The sequence below is a fragment of the Endocarpon pusillum genome (genome assembly GCF_000464535.1).
Source record: "Endocarpon pusillum Z07020 unplaced genomic scaffold scaffold281, whole genome shotgun sequence".
In the NCBI taxonomy this organism is placed as follows: domain Eukaryota; kingdom Fungi; phylum Ascomycota; class Eurotiomycetes; order Verrucariales; family Verrucariaceae; genus Endocarpon; species Endocarpon pusillum.
Genome location: NW_006916246.1, coordinates 3,510 through 16,135, shown reverse-complemented (window position 1 = coordinate 16,135; position 12,626 = coordinate 3,510). Strand labels below are relative to the sequence as shown.

The 12,626-nt window shown below is 48.8% G+C and overlaps 6 protein-coding genes across 6 annotated transcripts; 1 reads left to right on the top strand and 5 right to left on the bottom strand.

Moving 5' to 3' along the window:
* Positions 1-974: 974 nt before the first annotated feature.
* Positions 975-3,834, bottom strand: EPUS_08410 (uncharacterized protein; the record flags this gene model as incomplete). Its single annotated transcript, XM_007804136.1, has 5 exons — positions 975-1,117; positions 1,352-2,964; positions 3,012-3,278; positions 3,335-3,607; positions 3,701-3,834. 5 exons carry the CDS (start codon positions 3,832-3,834, stop codon positions 975-977), a joined length of 2,430 nt encoding a protein of 809 aa, XP_007802327.1.
* A 1,180-nt stretch (positions 3,835-5,014) lies between these two features.
* EPUS_08409 (uncharacterized protein) lies at positions 5,015-5,612 on the top strand (the record flags this gene model as incomplete). The annotated part of the gene is made up of 2 exons (XM_007804135.1): positions 5,015-5,040; positions 5,096-5,612. The coding sequence occupies 2 exons, from the start codon at positions 5,015-5,017 to the stop codon at positions 5,610-5,612; spliced, it is 543 nt and encodes a 180-aa protein (XP_007802326.1).
* A 1,209-nt stretch (positions 5,613-6,821) lies between these two features.
* Positions 6,822-7,442, bottom strand: EPUS_08408 (uncharacterized protein; the record flags this gene model as incomplete). Its single annotated transcript, XM_007804134.1, has 1 exon — positions 6,822-7,442. The coding sequence occupies one exon, from the start codon at positions 7,440-7,442 to the stop codon at positions 6,822-6,824; it is 621 nt and encodes a 206-aa protein (XP_007802325.1).
* A 335-nt stretch (positions 7,443-7,777) lies between these two features.
* On the bottom strand, positions 7,778-8,946 carry EPUS_08407 (uncharacterized protein; the record flags this gene model as incomplete). The annotated part of the gene is made up of 3 exons (XM_007804133.1): positions 7,778-8,057; positions 8,120-8,244; positions 8,332-8,946. The coding sequence occupies 3 exons, from the start codon at positions 8,944-8,946 to the stop codon at positions 7,778-7,780; spliced, it is 1,020 nt and encodes a 339-aa protein (XP_007802324.1).
* A 1,054-nt stretch (positions 8,947-10,000) lies between these two features.
* EPUS_08406 (uncharacterized protein) lies at positions 10,001-10,705 on the bottom strand (the record flags this gene model as incomplete). Its single annotated transcript, XM_007804132.1, has 3 exons — positions 10,001-10,188; positions 10,248-10,584; positions 10,643-10,705. 3 exons carry the CDS (start codon positions 10,703-10,705, stop codon positions 10,001-10,003), a joined length of 588 nt encoding a protein of 195 aa, XP_007802323.1.
* A 968-nt stretch (positions 10,706-11,673) lies between these two features.
* Positions 11,674-12,348, bottom strand: EPUS_08405 (uncharacterized protein; the record flags this gene model as incomplete). Its single annotated transcript, XM_007804131.1, has 2 exons — positions 11,674-12,158; positions 12,207-12,348. 2 exons carry the CDS (start codon positions 12,346-12,348, stop codon positions 11,674-11,676), a joined length of 627 nt encoding a protein of 208 aa, XP_007802322.1.
* Positions 12,349-12,626: the final 278 nt, after the last annotated feature.

Here is a 12,626-nt window from a genome sequence, read left to right as displayed (position 1 = left end):
CCATTTGCCCGATTATATAAGCCGACTCAATGGGAAATAGCTACCTCACGCTGCATTTCTTCATCGGATTCAAGAGTCCGGATCAATGGATATGAAGATATGCCCAACGAAGTGTTCCGTAGCCCAGTGACACAACTCGCTATGGGAATTTTGACAATCGAGCTTCAGCAACTGATCTCTGAAAGTCTTCATGCAACGACCTAAGATCTGTCCGGTTAATTAGCAAATACTCAGGGACCTGATTTCCCCCTTTTCTTTCAGAAGGAATCACAGTTATGACATGCTCGGAAAATCTTGACAGATTGCTCTTGCTGTGCCATTCACAAGTGGCAAAGTCGGCTCAATGTATACCTTAAGATGTGCTGGCCTTGCCTCTTATCTATCAGGCAGAGTGGGACGCAGCTCTCCTTTCATCGCAGCGCATCGAGACAAAGGATTACTTTGACGACGCTTTCGCCTCCCACGAAAGAATACAAGAGCTATTATCTTAGTCCTGATTTGGGGTTCTTTATTCTGATTGGATACTTACCCCTTGTTTATATCTGTGGTCTTATGAATGTAATCAGTTTTCACGCAATGTGCTGTCAAGACCTCGTTTAAGAATCCCAGACCTCAGAATGTATCATTTCTAGGAAATGGAACTCTTAGTCTCTTGGTAACACATCCATTCTTTGGTAGGTTATCTCGTTTAATGTTGTATCTGGCTTGTAAGAGCCATGGAGGGGATATGGATGATAGGGGTCTCGGCACCTAATAATCATAGAACTGATGCAATGATTCAATGTAGAGAACGAATGCCATTTTGCGATCGCAGGCTCCTGAGTAGCACCCAGGCTTATGATGGCCGTCGGTTCTAACGGATGCCTACTGGGTGCTGAGATATCGACTAGATACACCCGGGAAATATCATGAGATGAGAGACACGACATCTATTTCCCATTGAAAATATTGGAGTGCGGGCTTTCCCACCGAAATCACCAGCGCAGGTCCATGTCATCTTGCCACTCTCCATTGTGGAGGGTCTGCTCAACTCCGTACATGTCTTCATCCTGCGGACTCTCTTCGGTGATTCCCGAATCCTCCACATCGCCCATCTCTTTATTGGTCTCTGCTACCCCTTGAGAATAGGTGTCAAAATAATATTACCACCAGTCTCTGTCGGGTAAGTTTAAGAATGTTGAGCGGGACCAGTCTTCCATATTCGAAAAATAGAAAGCACATGCAGTATCCGGATCCAGACATTCACGATATTCCGATATGAATGTCCCACAACGGCAGCACGGATTCATCATGTTGTCTTTGACCAACGGGAAATCCGGTGGACAGCCTTTTACCAAGCTCTCAAGCATACCTTCCAAGTTGATGTTGGCCGACAACCAAGGGTCACCCACATGAAGTCGCCTGTATGTGACAAGCTCGGTGTTTATGGCTGACCATAATTTTCCCAGCCTTCCAGTATTCGCATTGAAGATTTTGTGATCGTCGTGTTTATAGTAGTCGCAGAAATAGAGGTCAGCGTCCCCTTCTTCTAAGGGAGCCCACTCATCCTCCTCTCTTGAAAGTAATATTTGCTGCGAGTACAGCAAAATCTCAGAAAATGTTTGCCAGCCAAGTCTAACTTTCTCGGTCCATTCTGTGCACTTAAGAGAATAAATCGCATTTGCGAGCTCTAAAGGGTCGAGCGGCTTATGCTCACACGGATCCGCTTCGTTATTAGAATTTTCTGATGGACTGTTACCAAGGAGAGACATAATTGAAAGGGTTGACTGAAGACACGGGTCGGATCCATTGCGAAGTAGACATAAGAGAACCGCCACAGCGCCAAATAGATCTTCTCCCTCACATCCATAGCTAGAGAGCTGCCACATAATCAAGACTAAGGTATGAAGAGGGGTCATTTGCATCTTTAGACCACAATGGGACTTCAAGCATCGCTTTATAAAGAGACCGCTGTGCGTGTTGATGTCCGGCGCGTGTGTTGCACCCCAAATAGTCACGATAGAATGACAGATTGTCTGAACAGACGTGTGACAAAACTTGTGTTTCCATTGAAAAGGAATACGGTGGATGCCTTTTGCTAGAAGTTCTCGGATGCAGTCCGAATCAGCATCCCAGCGCCCACAGATGTCAACTTCTTCTCCGGAAAAGCGAACTTGCCCCTTAAAGGCGTTGTCGACCTGACCAGGGGTACAGGAGGTATGGCCTTTGAGGATGGTAATCATGAGATTGTCAAGGACAGTATGCCCCTGCTCATTGGTATAGTGTTGGCGGAGTGGACGGAACATGCTAATGGTGTTGAGTAGGTCACAGCAGATTGTCGAGCCTTTTAGATAACTTGTGGCAAGATGAAAGACATCAATTTCTCTAAAAGCGATTTCCAGGTGTGGGGCCGAGTACGACTCCAGTAATTTCTCGACCATAAATTCATTCCCGCTCATTATAGCGAAGCCTAGAGACTGTGCACTGAGCTCAGATGGATCCCTCTTGGCCATCTTCAGTGCTTCCGGTATGGCAGCAGGCAGTTGGTCGGTGGGAATATTGCTAAAGTCGTTGCTCTCGAGGGCATTCCTCAGCTTCTCCGAGTATGAGGAGGCCATCCATTGTTCGGGCCACGGTTGGTAGGTTTCAGGATCAGCTGGGTCCATGGCGCGATGCTCCAGTAATGGAGGATCGGGGAGCTCTTGATATGATTGGGGCTTTACATGAATTGCCCAACGACACAATAGGGAAGGCTTAGAGCCTACGCCAATATTGTTGAGGCCGCTTGCGACTGATGGTTGCCCCTGTGGTGATTGTCCAACTCTGTCAGACGGCGTATGGGGAGACGCCGGCACCGGAAAAATATCAGCCCCATCCCGCCCGAAAGCCAGGAGGTCTGCAAACCAGTCGCGGGGTCCCCGACCCCAGTACTTAGCAGTCTTGAACGAGAATACCCAGAACTGGTATAGCCAGGTGGACATAGTTCTGTGCTAGCGTCAGTACTACCCGACCTGATGGCACGTAATTCTTACACTTGTTCTTCAGTGCTCATCGATGCTAGCAATTGCTGATACTTGCCTTCAAGAAACAATTGGGCTCGTTCGACCGACCTTTTCTTCCGAAGAGCCGAGGACAAAGGAGAAAGAGCGTTATTAGGGCTAGCGACATCGTTCGCGTATGGCGTCGCAACAGACACGTCGCTTGGGGTTGACATAGACTGACCAAGTGGAGAGTGGTGGTCAATGATTTGGCCCATCAATGTCTTTGAAGGCTTATAAGGTATGTTCCACGTCATAAAGCTGCATGAAATTAGTAGGGATCCGAAGATATGGCCGGACGAGCGACCGAGGCTTACAGCTTAGCCACAGATGACGTTAGCGGGCTTAAAAAAGCAATATCGTCAGATCTAGTCGCTTGAGCTCCACCGCCTAGCAACGCCCTCCTGGTGTCCATTTTGGCTTGTCGACGTAATTTGCGTGGATCAACTTCTTGACCCTTGTACTTGATAACGGCAGCCATACCAGTGGTCGACAAATCCTGGTATTTCTGATTCATAGCAGCTTTCTTCGAAGTAGGAATATTCTTCCTCAAACGCCATTTTTTGATTTGGTATTTGTATTGAGCCTCGCTAGTGAAGAAACTGAATAAGCCGGGGTTCGCTGGCACCGATGAAGGCGGCAGACGAGCCTTTTATCAGACAAGCTGGGGATAGGGGACTTACGTGGCATCAAAGCCAAACTGCGCTTGCAGAATCTCAATCACCTTGGCCAATTTGTACTTGTCATGTACGTAGAGTCGTTCGATATGAGGCTTCAGAAACTCCCACTTGCGTTCAAACGACAGGCCTGGTGGCATTGTGGTCGCCTCAAAGGTTCCAAGATGATCCATGCCGATGTCTGACGGCAGAGTAAACCGAGATGCAACAAGCGAGGCACTGATCAGGACCAAAGAAGAGAAAAAGACAAATCACAATGTGCCGAGGGGTTGTTGAGAGCTCAATGGCGAAGTTTTGAGAGATGATGGGAGGGAAGCGGAAACTCGGCTCGGCGTTCTGTTAATGGGAAAGTCTGTAAGATTTGCCTTGCAGAGGTTGCCTCGTGCCAGTCTCCTCCCCCCTGTCCGCTGTCGGGAGATGCCAAGCTTGACAAACGAAGACTGACGACTGAGAGTCGGAAGACCATCAGGCATAGTGGAACGAAGGCATGGTGGTACGAAGCCGGGTGGTACGAAGGCGCCCTAACTGGACTAAGGGAAAGCTTATGCCAAAGCCAAGGCTCACAAAAAAGGGTGAAGGCTCAACCAGCAACACGGCTACGCTAGTACTAATACGTAGTACTGCACCCCTGCCGTTTGATGAATGATCCCACATCATACTACTGACTGCTAACACCGCTTCATATCATAAATCTAGCATGATTGATTCATATGCCTCCCCTCCCGCCTTTCGAATATCCCTGCTCCGGCCACTCGTCTCCTGTCGGGCCTCTCAAAATCACTCATTCCAGACGAGATCGGTACAGACCCCATGTTTTGTCAAGATGCACCAAGCATCTTACCTTTTGGTTGGCCGCCTCCAGCCAGTCCCGCCAATCCGATCCCATGGCCAAGCTTGACAAAGGGAGAAGGACCATTCATTCTCAGCAGGAGCTTTCCGAAGACAGGGAACGCCCAATCAGTGGACTCGATCCGTTGCAGTGATTTTAAGGCAATGCAGCTTGGCCCTGAACCCACAGACTTGCATCCTGTCAAAGCGGCTAGTCAAGCTGCTGGACGCTCATGACGGGAGATGCAGCTCCTACCTTTCCTCCATGTGCCCATGGTACGTTGGAAGGCAGAATCCTTTGTGAGCACGGCTTCTGTATAAAAGCTGGCACCCCTCCTCTCTCGATGATTCTGTGCCCATCCATTCTAGCAAAACATTGCCACCATTGACTGAAGCTAGTCTCTCCAAAAAGTCTGTTTCACAGTCTCTTCTTGCTTTCCGCATTTCGTATCCCATTCTTCCTTCCTGGGAACTGGACTTCACAATAGCGGCATGGCGACACATCAACGCAACGCTTCGTAAGAAAAGCTGGCTATCATCTTTGGGCGGTGCTGTGCTCATCTCCCCTGCTAGATCCACATCTGAGGATGTTCCCCATTCTCGACCAGTCGCCATTGCTGGCGTTCCCGGAGACGTGGTCAACCGCGATCGACTGTCCACCATTGGGATGCAAAACCACAACGGCCTTGGCACACAAATGCCACACCGCAGCCCTACTGAGCAAAACCAGGTCCCGTATGGAACAACAGGCTCGCCGCACAACATGACGAACCCACACCGGATTGAAAACCGTGCCCTCGACGGGATCGGGGCGCAATTCAAAGGCCACCAGCCTCTCCAGGACGGCCAACAGCTGATGGACCACATCACAAGGGACGCAGGCCAGCATCACGGCCATTCAGTCTCTTTACCTCGCTCGACAATGTCCCCTGGCGTTGTTCAAGACCCAAGGTATTCGAACTCGGGCCCGTTGACGCGATTTCTGCTGGAAACTTCAACACAGCAGCCCCCCTTCCTTGTTGATCGATCGAATGGTCAGCCATCATCCCGTGGAGGATACTGGCATCCCTCCTACCCTTCGAAAAAGTGATCCTGTCCTTGGAAAAGCTACCTCACCCCTTACCCCTCTTCCCCTTCCTAGTGGATAGTGTACCGCAATCGTCAATGGGGTTGGGTTGTCCCCAAGTGATAGAGAGGCTGGAGAATGGTGGCAAGCCGGGACGGTGCTGTTCCTAGCAGAGCTGCAGATGCTGTCACGCGTTTCTTCCGTATTGCTCTCCGATGTCAGTGCGCAGTTCATTGTACGTATGTCTTCATTGCCGGACACGCTGTTGTTGGAAAGGGAAACGCTTTCAAATTTTCTCTCTCATGTTTTCGACCGGTCTTTCATCAACATGACGATTCAATATGAACGAATTTCCTTACTCGTGCTTCATAGTTATGAAACGACTATGCTGCCAAATGAATTCTGCCTTTGATTCTTTACACCCAGAGCAAGCTCCGATTCCACTTAACCGTCATAGCTCGGAGCTCTTCTGCACAGTGTTTCCGAATCATATAGCCATAAGCTCCTCGAATAGCTTCAGTAGCTGAGTCCAAGTCCACATCGACGGTAACGAAGCCCACTGTCATCCTTAACCAGCCGGGGATTGGGACGATGGACTACACATACTACAGGGGGGCCCTGAAGTAATGGTAGACTGGTGTTATGAACAGCTAGTTCTTATTACAACAACATAGTGTTTAAGAATCTGCAGAAGGTTCGTAGAAAACAGAGACAGCGTACGGAGATACATGTACAAAATTAGCTGTACAGTACGGCGAAATCAGAAGCCGAAAATTGCAGGAAATATTGACCAATCAAAAGCAGACGAAAGACAAGGGTTAAGCGTAGAAAATCCAGCCAATGAGCACTCATGAAGTTCGACAACTGAATACGGAGTACTTGGGTGAGAATACACACAACAGTGTCCAATCAGACGCAGAGGACAATCGAGGAAGCCATGGACGGTCAGATGATGATATCTCGGAACGGAGAAATTACCGAGTACATGTATCGGAGCTGTGATGCTCACGGATCGTCTTGGACCATGGATCAGAGACCCTGTTAACATCCTTGATACTTATATAGAAGATCTCTTGTCTGCGCACTTGACTATTATGAACCGAAAGAACCATGGAGTATGACTACGAGTATATAACTTCGTCCCAAAGGTGGTTGGAGAATCTACCTTTCAATTCTTCCAATGTCCAGCCTTACGGTGCAGCCTTCCAATGTCCAGCCTTATAGTGTAGCCTTCTAATGTCTAGCCTTGCGGTACAGCCTTCCAATGTCCTTCAACATCTCTGTGAACTCGGGAATAGCTTCTTCATACGCCACTTTCTTCAAGTACTCCTTCGCAGGCATGCCTCCCATCACATGTGACGTCCACCCATCCTTTGCCCACTGCGGTCTCACATTCAACTTTTTGCCGTCTGCATCATCGTAGCTCATCCACAGGTCCGTGACTCTCCGGATGAAATCGATCCACTCCCCATCAGTGACACTGTCTGGAATAGAAAGCACCTCGATGCTCGCCGTACCGTGCTTATTGGCCCGTTGCGGCGCCAGAATCATATCTGAGTCAGCCATTATGCGGAGTTCTAGTGTTAGACGCCTGGCTGTCTCGCATTTGGAAGGGTCACCTGCTTCAGGTGACGAGTAAGAGTAAACAAGCTTGATGACATCCCACCATGCTCTCCTTACAATGGACCAATCCGGCTTCTCTGGATCATTCTTCGATGATGGGATTGGAATCTGGAACTCGATATCTCGAACTCTCATAATCTGGATACCACGGTGAAAATGTAGTGTCTCGGGAAGATAAGTTTTGATTTCCGGTTCCTTGTCCTCGGAAAACGTTGGTGGTAAGGAAGCCATACCAAGGGTCGCCAAAAACTGAGCTTGCCAATAACCGGGTATCGCCTTGAAAAATTTAGTGTTTGTCACGACCTGTGCCAGCTAGCCTTGAATCCACTGAAGCTAGGTTTCGAATGTAGAGGGGTACTCTGACACCTCAGCAGGTTGTTTGGGAGTCGTATTCCATGTATTGACCCAAGCAGTCTGCTGATATGTGAACCAAAACCATTCTGAGTAATAGTCATTCGCTGCCCGAGACTCAAAACCTCCGACAGCGGTGGATATTTCATCACTTGTCCATGTTTTGCCTCTCCGCAAAGCAGTTGGAATGTCTGTTTCCGACAAGGGCGGGGTGGCTAGGCGCATATATCCGGCTTGCGTGGCGCCATGATAGCATATAATATGTAGTCCAGCTCAAGCGTGATGTGTGTGATTATGCCTTGAAGGCCAAAACATCCAGCTGCCGCTCTGAGGTGGGTTGTGTTGGTGGTAACCTGGACCTTGCCATTAGGGTCGACGTATTCAATCATCCTGACTTGGTCTGAAATGGTCTTGTGGTGACAGCCAGCGCCATGGCAAACAGGGCCATTGACTCCACCAAATGTGACTTCCACGAGAATCACGTCCATCGGCAAGCTGCAGCTATTTTGTGCAATTGCTCATCTGAGGAACTCCTCGTTCGTAACGGCAACGCCTACGCGCACCATCTTCTTGCTGGCATCAGCCTGTACACCATCGGGTCAAGCTGGATCGTCTTCAGTTCGTTGTTTTTGAACGAGGCCGGAAAGGGGTCACCGTTCGATGGACCCGGAATATTTGTAACCTGGTGCAAATTCAGTAGCGAGACTACGATCTCTCGCTCTTCCGAGAATATCGGACTCTAACTGTGCCAGTAGCCGCTGCGGCGTACTCGCAGGTTGATCACCTTTGAGAAGAGGACAAGGTTTTGCAACCCCAAGACAGTGGTTAGCACAAATGTATACAGTGATACGTTCTGGACGGAGAGGCCCCAGTTATCGAATGGATGGGAAGAGCATACCTCCATGATTTTCGCCCGTGCCTTGTCTTCGTATATGATGGGGAGACCCTGAGCTTTCGCCAGGGCAGTTTTGTCGGTTTCTTCGCCCGGGTCAAATCGCTCCTGTAATGACTTGAGGAAGTCAAGTAGCCTGAAATGATGTTTTGCTGCAGGACTTGGTGCGGGATAGAAGAATTTTGCATGGCCTACCACATCTTCCGCTGACTTGCCTTCCATGAAGGCTTCTAGCTGGGATTTTGTACGGTCATTCAGCTCTTCAAACGCTTGCCTGAAGACAGCAGTGTGTCGGAATGCTCGAAGAAAGCCCCTTATCTGCGTCTCGGGTTCGAATTTGTGGTCTTGAACATTGACGAGCTGTTTGCGAAGCTCTGATATGTCGACCCTTCGAAAGTCTTCGACCAGCCCCTTGCCGTGGTCAATGATCTGAACTAAGATGAATCGATTATTGAGTTCTGTGGCATCAGGCTTTTTAATGTGGAGCGGCATTTTGATCGCCGAATATGAGAAAGACGACGCCAAAGAAACATTTGAGGAAACGGGAGCGGGGGGAGATATTAATCAAGTACGCGGTTTGACCTCGTTGAAACGATTACGGGAGCTGAGCTGAAAAGCACCCGGGATTGATTCGACAAACAAAATGACACTTCAGGCTTCGGGACTCCAGGCTTCTATGAGATGTTCGGACTTCCACAATTGGGCACTATGTACTATAGCCATGGGTGCGACAGGAACACTGTCGACGATGACATTCGATAGAGGAAGGTTGGCGACATGGGTTTCATCAACGATCTCCGACATGGCTGGAAAGAGCACAATTCGTCTCGGCACTTGGAGGATGGCGACTTCCAACCTGCAAGTGTTTCTCTATTGCATGGTGCTAGTAACGGAATATTTCATGGAGGTATCGCTTGGTGTTCAGCATCTGGAGAGCGTGGTTGCTGGCCCTAAGCATGAAAAGGTCAAGCTGTGTCCATTGAGGCGACTGCAGACGAAAGGACGGCAAGTGAAAGGAATTCGGACTCGTAGAAACAAAACGCATTTCGTTCCTGGTGGAAAGGCAATCCGAATTTGGTGGCCGCAGGCACACACGAGGCCCCTTTACGGGTTGATGAGACCAATTCTGGGCCAGAATCATGAATTCGATATGCGATGTGGTGAGCCCATGACGAGACTTGCCACTGAGACTGAGAGGGGTTGATCACAAATGTGGCCAGGAGCCATCACCATCAGTTTGTTTGTAGATGTCAGGAAATCGGTTCGATTGCTGGCCCGCATCAGCAATCACCCTTGGAGCCGGTAGAAGTGAGCAGATGCTATGTTTCAAAGAACCGCAATCAGTCACACAACCAGCGTGGCTCTTTGTCTCACTGTAGGCACGCTTATCCGGCATAATACGAGATTGTTCTGCGGATTTGAGATAAAGGCATTCTAAAGCAGCACATTCCCACCGAGCTCTGCGAACTAACCACCTTCTCAACAATTCGAACGAGGCTAGGAGCAACGGTAATGACGATCATCCGCGCTCCCGCATCCGGGCCTTTCACGGGACAGCGTCTCTCCCTCGCTGCGTGTCCCTGCTCTTACGGTCCTTGTAGAACCCTGACGCAATATAGATGGCAGCTATGCCGGCCACTCCAGCAGCTAAAGCGTCCTTGCCCTCAATGCGGCGTGATGCACGACGACTATCGGCGTTTTCTTCGTGGGCTGCCCGGTCTTCTCTCTGAGAATCTGCGCACCGATATCCAGCGTTAAAACCAAGTGCTTTAGGTGCCGAATCTCGAACTTACATCGCCTGCGTCTACCGCGATCCTTCTCGAAGTCACCCCGATCCAAAGAGCTTGCGCGCCGCTCTATTCTCGGTCTCCCGGCACCTGATCTGTGTCTTTGGCGGCGATCAGACAGGGCGTTTTTTTCTTGGTGATCGGACTCAGCGTCGTCCTCGCGCCTGCTGTCTTTCTTGTACTGGCTGTGGCGTCTGTTCGATTTCTCATACTTAGATCCGCGTTTGTCCTTGTCTAGGTGAGGAGTCTGCTCATCGTCACTTTCGAATCTGCGCCGGGGGCTCTCTGGGCTCCGAAGGACATCGAGTCCAGTCTTGGCCTTGTTCTTTGCGTTTTGCCACACCTGAATACTGTTGTGTAAATGGGAGAGATGTAACGAGGGTTATCAGTAAATTGTCTACCTCACGATGATTAAGGATTGGGTCCACCGCCTCCAATCCAAGCTCTGCTACATCTTCTGCCATCGTCAAAAAGCGTATGTGAAAGAGTTATGGAAAGAGTAAGTTAAGGCTGGGAGCAGATACCGGGGGTTAACTAAAGTAGTTAGCCAGACTTACTGTGCACTCCATTATTGCCCATTCAAGTTGCAAAAGTATTGTAATTCCTTGGCGTATGCTAAGGAGCTGCTGTGTAGAACAACGTAGCTACTAGTATGTAGAATGACGTAGAAGCTACGTAGAATGACGTAGGATCCATCAGAGTCCCACCAGGGGTGCAGGAATTCATTGCACCACAATTTGCGCCGAAATATAGCCGAAGTAGGTAATATACTTATATACGTACAAACTGTCGCCATTTCATCACAACAACGACTTTACAAACTTCCCATCCAAATCTGCTAGAGTTCTGTTCAAGGAGAACTCATCCTGCTGAATTGATTGATTGAACTTGTGTAGAAAACGTGCTGTTAATCTGTTGACTTGCTTCGGCTAAGTTTCGGCGCAAATTGTGTGGTGCAATGAATTTCTGACCCCCTGGTCGTCCCTGGTGGTCCCTCCTGGCCTTCATACAGGGCACGCGCTGGGCACGCTCTTGGCATGATTGGCGCGCATGACAAATTCAACAGATCGCTACTAAATAATATAAATCTCTTATTATTCTACTTAATATCCCCAAACTCGGTATGAACAGCTCAAGCAGCAGCAGCTCCGCAGCATGCGCTAAGGAGTTGTAACACTTTTGCAATAGGCAATAAGCATTAGGTCCATCACGGCCCCATCTTTCGCATTTCTAGGAGAATCAAATTCTGCTATACGAAGTCAAAAACTCTGATAGCTCTTTCTGGCCCAGAACTTTTGATGCATTGTGAGGCGGCGTGGCTTTGTCTTATGTGGAGATTCCCATGTATGTAGGTACCTATAGTAGTAGTAAATTCTATTAACCTAATCCAGACTAAAAAGCCTATGTAGGTCTGCTCGTCAACCTTTTCTCGCTACTCGTACAGTCCTCCCTTCTTCATTTCTCTCCTTCCCCCTCCTTCCTCCTCTGTTCTGTCCTCTTCCTCCATTCTGTCCTCTTCCTCCATTCTGTCCTCTTCCTCCATTCTGTCCTCTTCCTCCATTCTGTCCTCTTCCTCCATTCTGTCCTCTTCCTCCATTCTGTCCTCTTCCTCCATTCTGTCCTCTTCCTCCATTCTGTCCTCTTCCTCCATTCTGTCCTCTTCCTCCATTCTGTCCTCTTCCTCCATTCTGTCCTCTTCCTCCATTCTGTCCTCTTCCTCCATTCTGTCCTCTTCCTCCATTCTGTCCTCTTCCTCCATTCTGTCCTCTTCCTCCATTCTGTCCTCTTCCTCCATTCTGTCCTCTTCCTCCATTCTGTCCTCTTCCTCCATTCTGTCCTCTTCCTCCATTCTGTCCTCTTCCTCCATTCTGTCCTCTTCCTCTTCCTGATTTCCGCTTGACCCTTGTAGACGTTGTTCTACGTCTTAGTCAGCGGCCCTTCTGAACTGGTCCAGGATCTTCGTACGCTGGATCATCCTGATGGCTGCCTTTGACCCCTTCTTGGAGGTCAGGATTTCCTTGATGTCGGTCGTACAGAGGGGGTGTATGAGCTCTTCCCTCTCTGTAGACCACTTAGGGCAGTTCAGTAAAACGTGTTCTACTGTCATGCTTTCTTCTCTTGAGCAGTCGCAGTTTAGACTTAAGATGTCAGGAACTTTCATTTCGTATAGGAAGGCGTTGAAGCCTATTTTGCTTGTGTGAAGTTGTATTAGTAGAGCGCTTTCATATTTCTTAAGACCTATATGCGCCTTCATTATGCGTTCTGTTAAGTATAACTACTAATTTCTTGAATAGGCACCCTTTTTGCTAGATTTCTAGCAGTCTTTTTATCTCTTGTTATAATACGAAGTAAGTCCTTTATACAACTTTGAGAGCCTTTTATTAT